At 46.1% G+C, this 18,963-nt stretch overlaps 1 protein-coding gene across 2 annotated transcripts in view; it reads left to right on the top strand.

Annotated features, from left to right (window-relative positions):
- The window catches only part of LOC122556880 (protein NDNF-like), a 36,731-nt gene extending 17,973 nt beyond the window's left edge, over positions 1-18,758 (top strand). For both annotated transcript variants that reach the window (XM_087995034.1, XM_043704139.2), the window contains 3 exons: positions 3,207-3,461; positions 6,902-7,026; positions 15,546-18,758. In XM_087995034.1, the coding sequence (XP_087851160.1) occupies positions 3,259-3,461; positions 6,902-7,026; positions 15,546-16,921 (1,704 nt within the window). In that variant the 5' untranslated portion in view covers positions 3,207-3,258 and the 3' untranslated portion in view covers positions 16,922-18,758. The remainder of the gene's footprint in view (positions 1-3,206; positions 3,462-6,901; positions 7,027-15,545) is intronic.
- Positions 18,759-18,963: the final 205 nt, after the last annotated feature.

The raw sequence follows: 18,963 nt of genomic DNA on the forward strand, positions 1-18,963 counted from the left end.
ACTTAGATGCTAGTTTTTTGTGATTCATGCACAAGGGAAATGGAGCAGCTAATATGTGCACTGAGACACTCCCACAACCAGCAAGGTGAAAATGATCAGATAATCTGTTTCAGGGGATGTTGTTTGAAGGATTACACTAGCCAGGACACTTGGCAAGAATTCATCTATTCTTCTTCGATACAGTAATGGGATCTTCCTGGTTCCACTGAGATCGGAGTCAGGATCTCAGCTTAACATCTCACCTGAAAGGCAGCATCTCTGTGTCCCCAAGGACTGCACAGGAATATCTGCCTGGAATCCATGCCCATTTTCCTGTGATGGTGCTATGAACTCACAACTTGCTGATTCAAGGGCAAATGCTAACTGACTGGAAAGTCTCTCAGGAACCCAGGAACAGGAGTATGTCACTGTCAGCTGTCAGTCAATATGACCATGGCCGATTGCAAATTCTGTATCCCCACAACCCTTTGGTAATTGGAAATCTATCGATCTGTACCTTAAACATTACTCAAAGACTGAGCTTCCATGTTATTACGTGGTGGAGAATTCCAAAGGTTCACAATCTTTGGAAGGGAAAATAAACCTCTCCTCATCTCAGATCTAAAGTGGTTTCCACGTAATTTATAAATGGCACCCCGGTTCCTGACTGCACAACCACACGAAACATCTAATCTGCATCTAATCTGACTAGCCTTTTAAGAATTCTGTAAATTTCAATGCGATTACCCCTCATTCTTCAAAATTCCATGGATCCAGTTTGCCCAATCTCTCCAATGATAGTTGTCTTTTCCCTAGGATGGGGGATTTCAAGAATAGGGGGCACATTTTTTAAGGTGAGAGGAGAGAGACATAAGGGATCATTTTTTTACACAGAGGGTGGTTCATGTATGGAATAAGCTTCCTGAGGAAGTGGTGGATGTGGAAAAGATGTTTGGATAGGTACATGAAGAGGAAAGGTTTGGAGGGATATGGGCCAGGAGCAGGCAGGTGGGACTAGTTTAGTTTGGGATTATGGTTGGCACGGACTGGTTGGACCGATGGGTCTGTTTCTGTGCTATATGACTCTATGACAGTCCCACTACCCCAGGAATAAATTTGTTGCGCTCCCTCTATGGTAATATCTTTCCCCAATTAAGGAAACCAAAACCGCACACAGTACTCCAGGTACAGTCTTATGAAGCCCCTATGCAATTGAAGCAAGATTTCACTAATCCTCTGCTCAAATCCTCTTATGATCCTTAGTGAATTTCAATGAAGTGATTTAAAGTGTAGTCACTGTTGTGAAACAGGCGATACTGGCAGACAATTTGTGCACAGCCCTCTGCTACCAATGGCAATATCACAATGACGAGATAGTTGGTTTTTGCGATGTTCTTGCTAACTATTGGCGGGAGAGCACTCTCCTGTGAAATATCAAACTGAGGTCGCAACAGTCTGATCAGGTAGGTGGAAAAGACCCCATGTCATTATTGTGAAGAACTACAGAGGAGTTGTGTCCGAGTTAACATTCATGTCTCACTCAACAACAAAAAGAACCCGATGAGCTGATCACCAATCACATTATTGTTGTGGGAGCTTGCTCAGTGCAAATTCACTACAGTGCTTCCTGTATTCCTTGTGGGTCACTTTAAAAACACTGAGATGGCTGTAAAGCACTTTGAGAGTTCTGGGCGTCATGAAATGCAATATAAATGTGAATTTTTAAGTGACTGCAGCCAGGTATAACTAATCATATTTAGCAAGTAGTCCACAGGTAACAGACACACAGAATCAAACAATGAGCAACAGAACACTAGATTCATGGTCAGTAGACATTAAAGGGAATTGGAATACAGGGACTCAGGAATTAAAATATATGACTCTGTGGTAATGTGAATGCAGGAAAATAAATACATAAAAGAAGGTGTTTGATATGCTTGCCTTTATTGGTCAGGGCATTGAGTATAGGAGTTGGGATATCATGTTGCAACTATACAGGACATTGATCAGGCCACTTTTGGAATATTGTGTGCAATTCTGGTCTCCTTCCTATTGGAAGGATGTTGTGAAACTTGAAAGGGTTCAGAAAAGAATTACAAGTACGTTGCCAGGTTTGAAAGCTTTGAACTATAGGGAGAGGCTGAGTAGACTGGGGGCATTTTCCCTGGAGCATCAGAGGCTGAGAGGTGACCTTATAGAGGTTTATAAAATTATGAGGGGCATGGATAGAATAAATAGACAAAGTCTTTTCCCTGGGGTGGGGAGTCCAGATTAGAGGGCATAGGTTTAGGGTGAGTAGAGAAAAATATAAAGATATAAAGGGGCAACTTTTTCACAGGGAGGGTGGTACGTGTATGGAATGAGCTGCCAGAGGAAGTGGTGGAGGATGGTACAATTGCAACATTTAAAAGGCATCTGGATGGGTATATGAATCGGAAGAGTTTAGAGGGATATGTGCCAAGTGCTGACAAATGGGACTAGATTAGATTGGGATGTCTGGTCAGCATGGACGAGTTGGACCGAAGGATCTGTTTCTGTGCTGTACATTTCTATGACTCTATTGTTTCCTTGAGTGATGTATTTATTCAAAATAACAATGGGGGGGGGGCATGGTGGCTCAGTGGTAAGCACTTGCTGCTTCACAGTGCCAGGGACCTGCGTTCATTCCACTCTTGGGTGTCTGTCTGTGTGGATTTCTTCCCACAGTCCAAAGATGTACAGGTTAGGTGGATTGGCCATGCTAGATTGCCCAAAGTGTCCAGGGATGTGCAGGCTATTTGGGTTAGCCATGGGAAATGTGGGGTTACAGGGATAGGGTCGGGGGGCTGAGTCTGGGTGGGATGCTGTTCAGAAGTTTGGTGTGGACTCAATGGGCCAAATGGCCTCTTCTGCACTGTAGGGATTCGATGATAACAATGGTTGTCATAGAAATAGCTCTTAAAACAGAAATTGAGAGTGAGAAATGTTTAGGGACAGGATTTAGGTTCCATGCAGGAAGCTGAAGGTATAGCTATCCAATGGCGGAGTGATTAAAACTGGGAATATGCAAGTCCAAATGAGGTGAAGCAAAGTGATCTTGGAGGGCTGTGGGACCAGATGGGATTAGAGGAACAGGGAGATGAGACCAGGGAGGGATTTGAACGGGAGAGTGAGAATCTTAAATTCATCTTTGCCTCAACAAAGCAGGAGCCAATTCATTGATGAAACATGTGCCTATAACTTCACAGGAAAGGTACTGAAGAGGCAGTTTGGTGACTGATTGAGCCTCCAGAGGTGACGATGAAGAGGAACATGCTGTCACTAACCTACAGGGATATCCTCTGCATACTGTTTCTCTGCCTCACCTCCTCAGCACAGAAGCTACCCGGGAGGGACCCGAATCTTGTGCAATCTCTTTACAGTCGGCTTCCAGCCCAGGACCTGCCTGCCATCCCAGATGGAACTGAAATTGCTGGGTTTCTCATGAGAGATATCCCAAGGAGGTAACAAAGAGGCTGAATTGTCACTGGGGATTGGTGGGCTGGTCAGTGTATAACCTGTGATTGAATCCAATTGAATTAGGCCATGTAGAATTACATAGCACACAAGGAGACCATTTAGTCCATCATACTGGTACTGAGCAGAGGGCATCATCTGAGGAGTCACACATTCAACACAGAAACGAGGAGGAAATTCTTCTCTCAGAGGGTAGTGAATCTGTGGAATTCTTTACCACAGGGGGCTTTCCAGGCGGGGATATTAATTAAAAGCAGGCCATGGTAGGATTTTAATGAGTGAGGTATTCAGGTGTCATGGGAGAAGGCATGAAAGTAGAGTTGAGGGTGATCAGATCAGCCATGACCTCAGTGAACAGCAGAACAGACTCAATGGGCTGAATGGTCTCCTTTTGCTCCTATATTGTATGGTCTTGTGACTAGGGTCCGAGTTTGACAGGGACTTAACCATAGCTACCCCACCTCTGTGGTTAATTTATTGGAGGAGCTGACTGTATATTTCTTCAGTAATGCCACTTGAGAATTGTTGCTTAATCTCTGGTATTGGCACTTACAACTTTTCCTTGAAAAATAAAGAATTTAAATGCTTCTATCATCCTCATTCAAATCTGTGCTCACATTTTGTTCGCCAGGCTGTGTCACTGTCTGAATAACTCCTGCTAAAGATTCCTCAGTGAGTACAAATTGGTCCCACTGGTCCCACAAACTGGACCTCTCACAAACTTTGCTGACTTTTGGCATCATTCAGCGCTGATCGAAGTGGAAAACATTTCTGCCAACCCTGTGTATCTAATCTGTTGGCCATAAGAAACAACTCCCTCCTGCCAACAGAAGTAATCTGGATGGATTCTCTCTTTCTTATTGATTCCACCATAAATCCAGGAAACACAGTTTAATCTTCTCCAGGTTTGTCCTTTGACCAGTTGCTCAACAACTTTCAGTTCAATAACTAACATTTCCTCAACATGTGGATCTATAAATCGCTGCTCCTTGCCTGACTGATGTTTCTTTGGATGGCTTGACACCATTGAACATTGTAACTATTTAAGCTCCTTCAGTCATTGCAATAAGGTTAAGGTCAGAGACACACACACACACACACATGTTCAAGAGTGAGCATTCTTGACTGTGAGAACGTATACTTTTTCTATTCCCTAACACCCTTTGTGTTGCAGAGTTGCTTGTCGTTCAACTTTAATCTTGAGACATACTATCCCTGTGCCATTGTTGTTGGCTGTAAGGTCTGTATCAATCTTGGTATATGACCTAGAATATAGTGACACTCACCTTCAGGCAGTGCTGCCTATAGCTACAGGCTGAATTCAGAGGTGGGCTCTAATACTGAGTACACATGAACTTGCAAATTGGAACACCATCCAGAACGCCAAGTAGCAAATGAGGATTCATTGAGCTGCCTCCCACTAAGACATACACCACCAGAGGTACCACCTCTGGAAGAGTTTCTAATGGAAATTTCTTCACACTCTTCCAGTGACAGGTGATAATATCAGACTTTGGACACAGAAGGATCCAGTCCTGGCCAAACTGTGGTGATGGGGAAACCAAAGGGCCATCACAACCAGAACTGAAGCCTTTTTGGACTCAGACAGACCAGATCACAGTCGAGTACGACATATTTTTATGGGGAGCAAAAGTGATTGTCCCGAGCAAAGGTCCTCGCCAGATACTGACTAAACTCCGCCAGGGGTTTCCAAAATAAAGATGTTGGCAAAGAGGTTATGTCTGGTGACCAGGACTGGATGCAGACATAGCTGCATTGGTGGGGCAAAGATTACTGCCAGCAACTCCTCCACATTTGTGGGAATGACTGGGTAAACCCTGGACTCAATCATACATTGACTTTGCAGGTCCTTTCATGGGCTCAATGTTCTTAGTCATTATGGACACCCACTTAAAGTGGTTGGACATGCATAGAGCTCATTTGTCAAACACGAGGGTGACAGTAGAAAACCTGTGAGCATCTTTTCCAATACACAGACTCCTGGAAATGTTGGTTACAGATAACGGGCCATCGTTTACCAGCAGGAAATCTGAGTATTTCCTAAAGTCAAAAGGTATTCATAATAGGACCAGCTCCACACCATTCATCATCCAATGGTCCGGCAGAAAGAGCAGTCCAAACTTTGAAAGCAGGCTTAAAGAAACAGCCTACAGCTTCACAAGATACCAAACTGTCCCAGTTCCTGTTTGATTATAGGATCAGCCCTCATGTAACTACACAGACAGCTCCAGCAGAGTTGCTAATGGAGAGAAGACTCCACACCAGGTTAAATCTGATCTTCCCAGAGCTAGGGAAGGGTGAAATGGAATCAGGAGTGTCGATGCTGGCTACAAGACTCCCCCAAATTGGGGAGAGATAGTTAACTTCAGGGATGAAGTTTGGTGTAGGAAGCACAAGAATGGCCCGGCATGGGGAAGAGGGATGGATGATGCAAGGTCAGGTCCCGTGATGTAGAATGTGCGTGTCGGTCTGATGGTCCTGGAGAGGCACGTGGACCGTATGAAAGCTGCAAACTCACAAATGATTCGGGAGCAAACGTGCCCAGCTCCTCGACAGCCTTTCCGATTGTTCCCGAACCCGTGGGTCCTCCCTCTCCATCAGGTGTTGGAGATACCTCGAAATCTGAGATGGACACGGGTGTCTTCACCTCCAACTGGAAATTTCTTCAGGCTGCGCTGGGATTCATTCGGTGCAACAAAATTGGATTCCAAGCAACACTGCTACCACCAGATTGTATGACAATGTGATGCCAACCGCTGCCCGACATATGGTTTAATTGATAGCTACTTCCATCCCTCTTCGTTGTCACCGGGCCTGCTTGGTCTTGAGGGGGAGAGGAATACCAGGAGCTAACCGAACCCAGTCATCCAGACTCAAAATGTTAGCTCACTCACTCTCTCTCTCTCTCTCCATGAATGCTGACCCATTGTGATCCCCAGCATTTAGTATGATAAAACTCTTGTCATAAACATGATGTAGTTTATTGCACGATAGCATTCTGGACAAATTACAGTAGTACAGTTGGCATTGTTACTAAGACAATGAAGACTTCAAGATGGTTGGAATGTCTCCTTCGAGAGTAGTTCAGCCTTTCTTCACCCAAGCCCCAATGGCATCAGTTTGGGTGGAGCTTAATGCACTCTGCAGTATTAACCCTTTCAGAGCCATTCATTTGTACATTCATATCTTGCCTCGCTTTCTCTCCTAGTGCCTGCTCTCAGTCTCCTCTAAGACCTCCCTCCCTCTGCTTACCATTCAGAGCTGTTGTGTTTGAATTGAACAGATTGTAAATGTAAAACCATGATTGCTAATGCTGTCTCCAAGCTCAGGGTTTATTTGAGTACACTCTGATTGCTGACTGTACTAACTTTCCTTTCCCTGTTTAATGCTGTTTTGTTCCGTGAAGATATTATTTCATAGTGGAGGAGGACATCTCTCCTGTGACAGTGACAGTCACACCATGTGAAGCCCCTTTACAATGGACCCTCGCTCTTCAAGTACTTCCGGACCAACCCCGCCGAGAGGGATCAGGTGAGGGACCAGTTAAATTTGGTCTCACTATCTTTCTTTCCTTCATTCGTGGGCTGAGTGTGTCACTGTCTAGTTCAGTGTTTATTGTCTATCCCTAATTGCCCAAAGGGCTACTAAGAGTCAACACATTGTTGTGGAGTCACTTGTAGGTCAGACCAAGTTAGGACGGCAGAGTTTCGTCGCTAAACTGCATTAATGAACCAGATGGGGTTTTACAGTACTGTGATGGTTTCATGAATTCAAACTGTACCATCTACAACAGTAGGACTCAAACCCATGTCCCCTGAACATTAGCCCTGGATTTGAAATTCCATAGCCCGGTGACTACACCACCACCTCCCCTGAATGCCACTGGGATGGAGCACCAATTGGATTGAGTGAAACTGGGATTGAGTGACACTGGGAGTGAGTGAAACTGGGAGTGAGGGACACTAGGATTGAGTGTCACTGGGAGTGAGTGTCGCTGGGAATGAGTCATACAGTCACAGAGTTATAGGATCAGCACAGAGACAGGCCCTTTGGCGCAAACTGGTCCATACTGACCAAAATGTCCATCCACGTTAACCCCATTTCCCTGCATTTGGCCTATATCCTTCAAAACTTTTCCTATCTGTGCATTTTTCCAAATGCCTTTTAAATGTTGTTAATGTACCCGCATCAACCACTTCTGCAGACAGCTCATTCCATATGCGTACCACCCTCTGTGTAAAAAAGTTGCCCCTCAGGTTCCCTTTTATTCTTTCCCCTCTCACCTTAAACTGATTCCACAATCCTGGGGAAAAGACTGAGTGCATTCACCCTATCCATGCCTCTCATGATCTCATGTATTTCTATAAGATACCCCTCAGTCTCCTACGCTTTAAAGAAAAAAGTCCTAGTTTATCCAACCTCTCCCTAAAACTCAGACGCTTGAGTCCTGGCAATATCCTGGTAAATTTCTTCTGCACTCTTTCCAGTTTAATAACATCCTTCCTACAACAAAGGGGACCAAAGCTGAACACAATACTCCAAGTGCAGCCTCACCAATGTCCTGTATAACTGCAACATAACTTCCCAATTTCTATACTCAGTGCCCTGACTGATGAAGGCCAGTGTGTCAAAAGCCTCCTTCACTGCCCTGTCTACCTGGGACTCCACTTTCAGAGAACTGTGCACCTGAACTCCAAGGTTCTTCTGTTCCACTACACTCTTAAAATCCGACCATTCACCATGAAACTCCTGCCTTGATTTGACTTTCCAAAATGCAAGACATCACACTCATCTATATTAAACTCCATTTGCCATTTCTCGGCCCACTTCCCCAACTGGCCAAGGTCCTGCTGCAATTTCTGATAACCTTCCTCACTGTCCATGATACCGCATATTTTGGTGTCATCTACAAACTTACTAATCATGCCTTGTACATTCTCATCCAAGTTATTGATGTAGATAACAAACAGCAATGGGCCCAGCACCGACCCCTGAGGCACTCCACTAGTCACAGGCCTCCAGTCCAGCTAGCTTCCACTAATACCCTCTGCTTCCTACCATCAAGCCAATTGTGTATCCAATTTGCTAGCTCGCCCTGGATTCCATGCAATCTAACCTTCCAGAGCAGCCTCCAATGTGGAACCTTATCAAAAGCCTTACTGAAATCAATATGGACTGCGTCTACCACCCTGCCCTCGTCAACCTTCCTGGTCACTTCATCAAAGGACTCTAACGAATTTGTGAGGCATGATCTCCCATGCACAAAGCCATGCTGACCTCTTCTAATCAAACCCTGTCTTTCCAAATGTGCATATATCTTATCTCTCAGAACTGGGAGTGAGTGTACTCAGTGTGTCACGGGGAGCGAGTCTCACTGGGAGAGATTGTGTCACTGGGAGTGAGTGACACTGGGAGTGAGTGAACTGGGAGTGAGTGACACTGGGAGTGAGTGAACTGGGAGTGAATGAAGCTGGGAATGTGTGACACTGGGAGTGAGTGTCATTTATAGGCTAATTGAGTGAATAAACATCATGTGAAGCAGAGAGCTTGTGTTAGAAGTTGAAAAGTTGATAAAACTCAGCTGTCCGTGTTTACTTTGTACCAATTCCAAAAAGCTGATTGTTTTCCTAATAACTTTCTGAAAGTTTCTATTTGTGTGTAAGCCCCAGTGATTGAGAAAACACCCTAGAACCTTTCCCTGTTCCGTGTTCTAGATCAGTACCTCAAGCTGCTCAAGGTACCCAACCTGCAATCTGTGAAGAATGCCCCAATAAGGAAATAAATTAATACCTTGTGCCCGTATCAAAGCTGAAAGAGTGAGATTCTCAAACTGACTTCAAAGAGGAGAGAGTGAGGCACTGATGAACACAAAACCTATGGTCCTCTGCTCTAACATTATGATCTCAAGCTCATCCAAAGTTCACTTCGTGGATGTTTTACAAACTGGTTTTGATTAATGGCTTGACAAGTCTTTAATGTTTTAAATCCCATTGAATTGGAACCTCCCCGAGCTGAAATCACTCAGTGAGATCTAAGGTTTGGATTCAGAACCCAGAGGAGACACTAAGTAGCAGAGACACCATAATCCAGGCATGATTTACAACGTCAGTCTGAACACTATGGCAACCAGGTAACACAAACACACCTGCAAAGTGTTATTTGTAAGTCCAATCATTCATGGCTTGATTCCAATAGAGGTGTCAAGGTGCATTACTTATGAAAAGTAAGTATTATCACACTTGTTCCAGCAAAGAGTGAAATGGTGATTGATGCAGATATTGTAAGTCCTGGTGAAATATCTGTATTTCTATCTGATTTAAGGCAATATTTAGCGGTGGAAAGACTGGGGAGTAGCGAGCAGGCAATTTCAAATTTTCTTTTTTGCGATCACTTTTACCTGAGTCAGAAAGTTCAAGCTCCACACCAGTGATTTCGAATCATAGAGTTTTACAGTATAGAGTAAGACCATTCAGCCCAACACACCTGTGACATCTCTTTGAAAGAAACTGTCCATTATTTTGCTCAGAGGGATGAAGGATTATTGAGAAAAGCAGAAACGATGAATTGAGGTTGAAATCAAATCGGCTGTGATCTTATTGAATGGTGGAACAGGATTGAAGGGCAGAGTGGCCTCCTCTAGGTTCTTGTTATCCTCTAGGTATCGGTCCATCTCTTCTCTTGTCCACATTTCCAAGGGTTGGGGACCTGGACGTTCCTTGGATTGGCGCATGCTTGTGGACAAGGTGCTGCAGAGTTTGCCTTTGCTCTCTTTGGGGTGGTTGACCCAAAGCCTCTCCTACTCTTATTCCTTGCCACTGGAGACATTGGAAGGATTTAACGCAGTGACAACCAACCCCTTCAACCATACTCCTTTCATGGTCAGAGAACCCAGGGTGGGACTTGAACATGGAGCTTCTAACTCTCACAGTGTCGCTGGGTCAAAATCCTGGAATTCCCTCCCTCAGGGCATTGTGGGACCATCTGCATCAAATGGACTGCAGCGGTTCAAGGGTAGCAGGGGACTCACAGGCAATCAGTGCAGGCCCAACCAGCCCACATGCTGACAGGAAGTGAAAGGCAGGCCTTCAAGTTAGTCCTATACCCGACAAAACTAGTTTCCTTTGCGTCAATATCCAACTTCAATAGAACCTGGTCCCACCAGCCTTTCAGGTTGTGTAGCTCTCACGGAAAGAAGGCTCTATGTGGCAAAGTCTCCCTCATTTCCCTTCTGTCTCAGGTTTAACTCTGACTCCTTAGTTACCGGGCCTCTTTACTGGAACAGCATTTTCTCCCAATTTGCTCCCTCAAACTGTTTTGTCATTTTGAACTGCTTCATTAAATATCCTATTAACATCGACAAATATCCCCAGCTTCTCCATTTCTGCTGTTATTCCCATTAAAATAGGAAGGGTTTAGAGGAACGTGGGCCAAATGCTGGTAAATGGGACTAATTCAATTTAGGATATCTGGCCGGTATCGATGAGATGGACCGAAGGGTCTGTTTCCACACTGTACATCTCTATGACTCTATAATTCCCAACGTTTGTGTTTCAACTTAGGCTTTGCTGATTTTTTTTAACTAACTTTAATTAAAATTTTCAAATTTAATGCTTTTATATTTTCATCTGAATGTGCATGGGCGTTGTTTGGAGACAAAATAACTGCTGATTCTGAAATCCGAGGTAGACAGGCAGGAGGCTGGCAGAACACAGCAAGCCAGGCAACATCAGGAGGTGGAGAAGTCAACGTTCCAGTGTAACCCTTCTTCAGGGCTGGGGTGGGGGTAAGGGGAGCTGCAGATAAAGAGGGTGGTGGGGGCAGGGGGTGAGGTGGGAATAGGTGAAGACAGGTAGAGGGTATGACCTGGTTGGTCAATGTGAGGGATGAATCCAATTGGTGGCAGGGAGCCATGGAAGGGAGGTGGGAGGAGGTCGAGGGGGATAGGAAGGGAGGTTATTTGAAATTGGAGAACTCAGTGTTGAGTCCTCTGAGCTGTAGGCTGCCCAGGCGGAAGGTGAGATGTTTTTCTTCCAATTTGCAGTTTGGTTCCTTGTGGCAATGGAGGATGCCAAAGATGGTCATGTCAGAAAGGGAGTGGGAAGGGGAATTAAAATGGGTGGTGACTGTGGGGTCCAGTTGGCCCCGGTTGAAATGCTTGGTGAACCGTACCTTGAGTTTACATTTATTCTCCCCGATATAGAGAAGACCACAACGGGAGCACCTGATGCAGTAAACTAGGTTGGAGAAGAGGCAGGTGAACTTCTGTCTTATATAGAATTTGTTGCCCATCCTCAATTGCTCTTAAACTGAGTGGCTTGACAGGCTGTTTCAGAGAGCAGTTAATAGTCAACCACACCCACTGTGGGCCTGGAGACCAGGTAAGGATTTCTCCAGATCTCTGCAGATGGGCTCTCTTTGACAATCGACAATAGTTTAATGGTCACCATCACTGAGTACTAGGATGTAGAAGTTATGCTGCAGTTGTACAAAATCCTGGTTAGATCCCCCCCCCCGCCCAACCTTAGAGTACTGTGGGCGGACCAGGGCACTAGACCTCAGGAAGGGTATATGGGCCTTGGAGAGGTTATGTTATGAGAAAGATTATACAAATTAGATCTGTTTTCTCCAGAATAGAGAACATTAAGGAGTGAAGTCTTCAATGTATTAATAGCAAAAGATACGCTAGATAAAAATAAACAATTCATGTTGACTTGAAATTCTAGAACTAGGAAGCACAGTGTGAGAATTGGGGCCAGACCGTAGAAGAGAGATGTTAGCAAGCACTTCCACACACAAAGGGTGGGAACGGTTTGGAACTCTCTTCCAGAGGATGATGAATCAGTTGTTCATTTTAAATCTGAGATAGATACACTTTTGTTAAGGGGAAGCATGAAGGGATGTGGGCCAAAGGCAGGTATATGGAGGTAGGCCACTGATCAGCCATGATCTCATTGGATGGTAGAGCAGGCTCAAGGGGCTAAATGGCCGACTCCTGTTCCTCTGTTCCTAACTCACCCTCAGATCCTGTTCCTATATACCTATCTGACAATACTACTTTAGACAGTAGTTTCTATTACTGCTGAAAATGTGTTGCTGGAAAAGCGCAGCAGGTCGGGCAGCATCCAAGGAGCAGGAGAATCGACGTTTCGGGCATAAGCCCTTCTTCAGGAATGAGGAAAGTGTGCCCAGCAGGCTAAGATAAAAGGTAGGGAGGAGGGACTTGGGGGAGGGGCGTTGGAAATGCGATAGGTGGAAGGAGGTCAAGGTGAGGGTGATAGGCCAGAGTGGGGTGGGGGCGGAGAGGTCAGGAAGAAGATTGCAGGTTAGGAAGGTGGTGCTGACTTCGAGGGATTTGACTGAGACAAGGTGGGGGGAGGGGAAATGAGGAAACTGGTGAAATCCGAGTTCATCCCTTGTGGTTGGAGGGTTCCTAGGCGGAAGATGAGGCGCTCTTCCTCCAACCGTCGTGTTGCCATGGTCTGGCGATGGAGGAGTCCAAGGACCTGCATATCCTTGGTGGAGTGGGAGGGGCCTTGGACTCCTCCATCACCAGACCATAGCAACACAACGGTTGGAGGAAGAGCGCCTCATCTTCCGCCTAGGAACCCTCCAACCACAAGGGATGAACTCAGATTTCTCCAGTTTCCTCATTTCCCCTCCCCCACCTTGTCTCAGTCAAATCCCTCGAAGTCAGCACCGCCTTCCTAATCTGCAATCTTCTTCCCGACCTCTCCGCCCCCACCCCTGTCTGACCTATCACCCTCACCTTGACCTCCTTCCACCTATCGCATTTCCAACATCCCTCCCCCAAGTCCTTCCTCCCTACCTTTTATCTTAGCCTGCTGGACAAACCTTCCTCATTCCTGAAGAAGGGCTTATGCCCGAAACGTCGATTCTCCTGTTCCTTGGATGCTGCCTGACCTGCTGCGCTTTTCCAGCAACGCATTTTCAGCTCTGATCTCCAGCATCTGCAGTCCTCACTTTCTCCGAGAAGTTTCTATTACCTAACCATCCACCAAATTTGAATGAGTGATTGGACAATAATCGCACAGAGAAGGCTGGGACTGATTACAAGGGCACCGATTCCAATAGGGGGGGGGGTTGTGATTCTGGTATTAGACACCATGGCCTCAAGTTTGAAAGAATATACAGTCGTTCCGATATAACACCATAGTCCAGTTCTCATGCAATTTCGCGTTGTAATAAAATCAAATAATTGCAGCGTCATGTAAACGATTGGGCCAGAATCACGTGATAACTAATACAGATAAGGAAAGTTCAAGTTCTACAAATATTGGTCTAAATTTTTCGATCGTGTTAAAGAAACACGCTCTATAGCAGAACTGACTGTAACTGAAAAGAGAGACGTGCTATCAATGCATCTCAACCTGCACTCATCAGGACAAACACAAGAATGCCAAATTTCAGACAAGTCCCACTTTTTATACTAGAGGGAGCAAAGGTGATGATTTGTTGGCAAAGTCCAGTTGGCTGAAACATTACAATAGAGAAAGCAATGGGTTTCCCACACTTCTGGGAAATTCAGAATAGATGCAAGGTTTGAACACATTCCTTTTATCCGCAAAGAATGGGTCCCTCTGCACCCTCTCCCCTGCTTTCTGAACTGTTGTGATTATTTGGAAATTTTGGGATTTTTGCACTTGTCTTAAAGAGTGTAAGGTGAAAGGTCTTAGCTAAAAGTCTGTTTTTAACCAATTTTCAAGTTTAATCCCAATAAATAACTGCTTGGCAGAATATATCTGTCAACCCCAAACTCAGTATTCCCTAATCTTTATTTATTGAGCTGCCTCTGATAGCCAATTCAAACTTGGTACCATTGCTGAGACCAAACAGTTTCCCCCAATTGATTCAGTCCAGGTTTTGACCCCCTCTTAAAGTTCCTCACAGACTTCTCTTCATTAAATAAACAGTTTGAGCTTCTTCAATCGATTTACGTAACTGAAGGTCCGAAGGAGAGAACCCTTGGCTTTCTTTAAAATACCATCAGGGGATTACTTAGAGAGCTCAATGGTCTTTGATTTAACATCTCATCCAAATGATAGAACCTCTGACAATGCAGCACTCTCTCAGCACTGATCCTCGGACAGTGCAGCTGTCCCTCAGTACTGACACTCTGACAGTATGGCACTCCCGCAGTACTGACCCTCTGACAGTCCAGCACTCCCTCAGCACTGCCTCTCCGACAGTGCAGTACTCCCTCAGTACTGCCACTCCGACAGTGCAGTACTCCCTCAGTACTGACCCTCCGACAGTGCAGCACTGCCTCAGTGCTGATCCTCTGACAGTGCGGCGCTCCCTCAGTACTGACCCACTGACAGTGCGGCGCTCCCTCAGTACTGACCCTCCGACAGTGCAGCACTGCCTCAGTGCTGATCCTCTGACAGTGCGGCGCTCCCTCAGTACTGACCCACTGACAGTGCGGCGCTCCCTCAGTACTGACCCACCGACAGTGCGGCACTCCCTCAGTACTGACCATCTGACAGTGCAGCACTGCCTCAGTACTGACCTCTGACAGTGCAGTACCCCTCAGCACTGACCCTCCAACAGTGCAGCACTCCCTCAGTACTGACTTTCTGACAGTGAAGCACTCCCTCAGTACTGACCTCTGACAGTGCAGCACTCCCTCAGTACTGACCCTCCGACAGTGCAGCACTCCCTCAGTACTGACCCTCCAACAGTGCAGCACTCCCTCAGTACTGACTCTCTGACAGTGAAGCACTCCCTCAGTACTGACCCTCCGACAGTGCAGCACTCCCTCAGTACTGACCCTCCGACAGTGCAGCACTCCCTCAGTACTGACCCTCCAACAGTGCAGCACTCCCTCAGTACTGACTCTCTGACAGTGAAGCACTCCCTCAGTACTGACCTTCCGACAGAGCAGCACTCCCTCGTACTGCACTGTGATGTTTGCTTGGATTTTTGTCTTTAATCTGGAATTTGGATTTTGTACCCCAGACTCAGAAACAAGATTCACAAAAACTGACCCCGAATGAACATTCTTTTAACCTCAGTCCTTCTTCTGTGAACAGGTGAGTCCGAGCATCTTCACTTACAGATGGATCCCCAGCCTCCTGTCAGTGGAGAAAGTGTGGAATTGTTTTCCTATCGAGGTAATGACGTTGAATCTTATGCTGCTGCTGAAAGTCCGGCTGGTATCTACAGCCTGGAGTTGGTGTCCATCGAGAGGGACACCATTTTCAATATCTATGCCACAACCACCCCTGGATCTGATCAAGCGTACCCCAAATTACCCAGCGACCCGAGACTGGGTGTGACTTTTGTACGGCACACCAGCATGTCCCTGGTGTGGAAGCCAAGTCCAACTATCTCCTGCTTACAGCAGCCTGCTCAGTACTGTGTGGTCATCAATCGGGAGCACAATTACAAAAGCCTCTGTGCTGTTGAAGCTAAACTCAGAGAAAGCACTCATTCCAAAAGGGTGTGGTGGCCTGATATGGACCGGGGGATGCCAGAGTCTCTGCGCCTCAATGCTATGGTCAATCACCCAACCTTTAGTGCTCGGTCCACTACGTTCTCAGCCAGTCGCCAGGGAGAAATTCGGAAAACCTGCACTGGGACCAAACATGGCTTTACTGTGTCCCAGCTCAGGCCCAGCACCCAGTATTATGTAGATGTCTTCATTGTGAATCTGCTGACCAACATCAGTGCGGCCTACATGGGGACGTTTGTAAAGACCAAAGATGAGGTAAAACACAATGTGTTGGAGCTGAAAGGTGGTCGAGTGATGGAGATCCCCATCAAACCAGGTGCTTCCAGAATCTTACAATACAGACCAGCGTCCTCTCACTACGCGGTCACTGTCTCCCTTCATTCCTGCTACCAGCCGGTCCATGTCCAAATCAGGCAGAACCGAAGGTTAGTGGCAAACCAGCATGTGGAGGGAGTGAAACATTTCCAATTCGTCGGCAAGCCTAAAGCCAGGTACCAGCTCCGTCTCAAAGCCGACAAAACGGGCCGGACCTTACTGAAAGTTCACATGACCACTCACCGTGACAAACAGCCCTTCCCCAGCCTGCCCCGAGACACCCGACTCAAAGTCTTCGACCGACTGCGGAGCTGCTCGTCTTTAACTGTCGCCTGGCTCGCCACGCGGGAGCCAAACAAATACTGTGTCTACAGGAAGCGGGTCACGGACCGGGAGAACCCTAGCGAAAACCCTAGCGAGCTGCAAAACCATTGCCTCGATCCAACAACACGGAGCAAGTCGGAGAAAGTGAGCTGCCAATATTTCAGCGGCTCGAGCCCTCAGAAGGCAGTGATGACGGAACGTGTTGAGGGTCTGGAGCCTGGGACAACTTACCAGCTCGACGTCTATGTGATAGGCCAAGGGAGACATTCAGTGAAGTACCAGAGCAAGAAAGTGAGAACGAGGATGACATGCTGATGTACAGGATAGTGAGGTCTTCACCCTCGTACTTTCCTCAGCCCTTCTTACCTTGAGGAATTTCAAACCCCAGGTTTGGAAGGTTAGTGGGCTTGATGAGGAGACCCTTGAGCCATCTGCTTTATCTTGTCCTATCACCTGCTATCTTCAAATTCAGGCAGTGACCTTCCACCTTAGGTTAAGTCACCTAAGGGTCCTCTGTTCAGGAAAAGAGAGACAAATATTGTGCCATATCATGAAGTGATCTCGATTTCACATGAACAGAGAAACCTCAAGAAACACCAGTGTTTCCAACGAGACGTGTTCACCCATCACCTCAATCACTTGGTCAAGGGTTTACAGAAAATAAATAGACTGTGCAATAATTTAGGAGAGCCTTGCTTTGGTGTTGTGTACAACGAGTTGACATTTTATTATGAACCTTCCTGATTTATTTTCTTTCGTTCTAGTTTTGAAGCTGGTGTTGGAGATTGGGGTCCCGCTAAAGCTGAATTATCTTAGTATTTACTGTGTAGCTTGAGATTTCATTTAAGTGCTGTTAATGGGGTGGCGAGCGGGTATTCAGCTCGGTGGGTGGGACAGTGGATTCGCGACGGGTCAGTTCCTGCACCAGCTGAGGTCACCTTGAAGGTTCCACCTTCTCAATCTCGCCCCTTGCCCTGAGCTGTGGTGGTGCTCAGACTCACCAGCAGTCCCCTCTCTCTCTCTCTCTGTCTGTCTCTAATGAGAGATCAGTCGACAGAGTTGGGATGGCTACTCCTACAGCAGTTTTTTTATTCATTCATGGGATGAGAGTGTTACCGGCTAGTACAGCATTTATTGCCCATCCCTAATTACCCAGAGGGCAATTAAGAGTCAACCACATTGCTGTGGGTCTGCAGTCACATGTAGGCCAGACCAGGTAAGGATGGCAGTTTCCTTCCCTCAAGGACATTAGTGGACCAGACGCGTTTTTTCTGACAATTGACAATGGATTCCTGGTCATCACTAGACTCTGAATTCCAGATTTTTTTTTAGGAATTCAAACTCCACCATCTGCCATGGTGGGATTCGAACCCGGATCCCCGGAACATTAACTGGGTCTCTGGGTAACAGTCATCATGTGCCCGTAACCGGCTTTACAATATTTCTAACAATTCTAAACAAAAGGAAAGGTCGTGTGAGGCACTGAAGTCATGATGCTGCATTGGTGTAGCAATGTTGGCACTATGTTTACCCTGTTATCCGGGATATTGTTCGGGAAATTAAAAAGCCATTGTTCTTAGAAAGAATGCTAAACTAATCCTCAGATGAAGACAGGCAAAGGGGTAATGGTCATCCTGGCACCATGAGTGGCGCCCCTGGACATTGGCAAAAGGGAGTCAGCTGGTTAGTTGGGCCAAACGCAGACAAGCGGGACTAGAATCGATTGGGAATCTTGGTCAGCATGGATGAGTTGAACTGAAGGGCCTGTTTCTGTGCTGTATTACCCCTCTATGACGCAGTGTATATGGGCAGTCCCCCAAAATAGGATTTATTAACAAGGGGAGGAGGGACATGAATGAGACACAGGGAGTGCACGGATCCAGATGAAGGAGTCCCTTCCTTCTTGAGAGAAGACCAGGAGTTCCCCTACATTAGCCCAGGGGGAGAATCAAAGATTGTTACTATCGAAGACTATTGCTAAAGACTGAGCGACATCAGGGACAAATACTTCATCACTCCGAAACCATTCAACAGAACAGCTTCAAGGTAATAAAGCATTCTTCTCTGTGACAAGTCATTTATTTCCTTGCTTTGTCCAATTAAATAATGCATTATACATAAACTGCTGCTTCTTAGCAAACTCAATAAACTTTCTGAAAATGGCTTACAAATGGTCTGCTGCCTTGTTAGGGACAGTGGTCACACATTCCCGAGATCTAACACAGAGTTTACCAACTCTGAACCTCTGCAGAGCAGGAACTGACTGCTCATTATTTGTTTAAAGTTAAAAATCACACGACACCAGATTATAGTTCAACAGGTTTAATTGGAAGCAGGAGCAGCGTTCCGAAAGCTAG

The sequence above is a fragment of the Chiloscyllium plagiosum genome, unplaced genomic scaffold, assembly GCF_037043375.1.
Source record: "Chiloscyllium plagiosum isolate Xiang-an unplaced genomic scaffold, Cpla_swu_hap1 HiC_scaffold_16, whole genome shotgun sequence".
Taxonomy (NCBI): Eukaryota; Metazoa; Chordata; class Chondrichthyes; order Orectolobiformes; family Hemiscylliidae; genus Chiloscyllium; species Chiloscyllium plagiosum.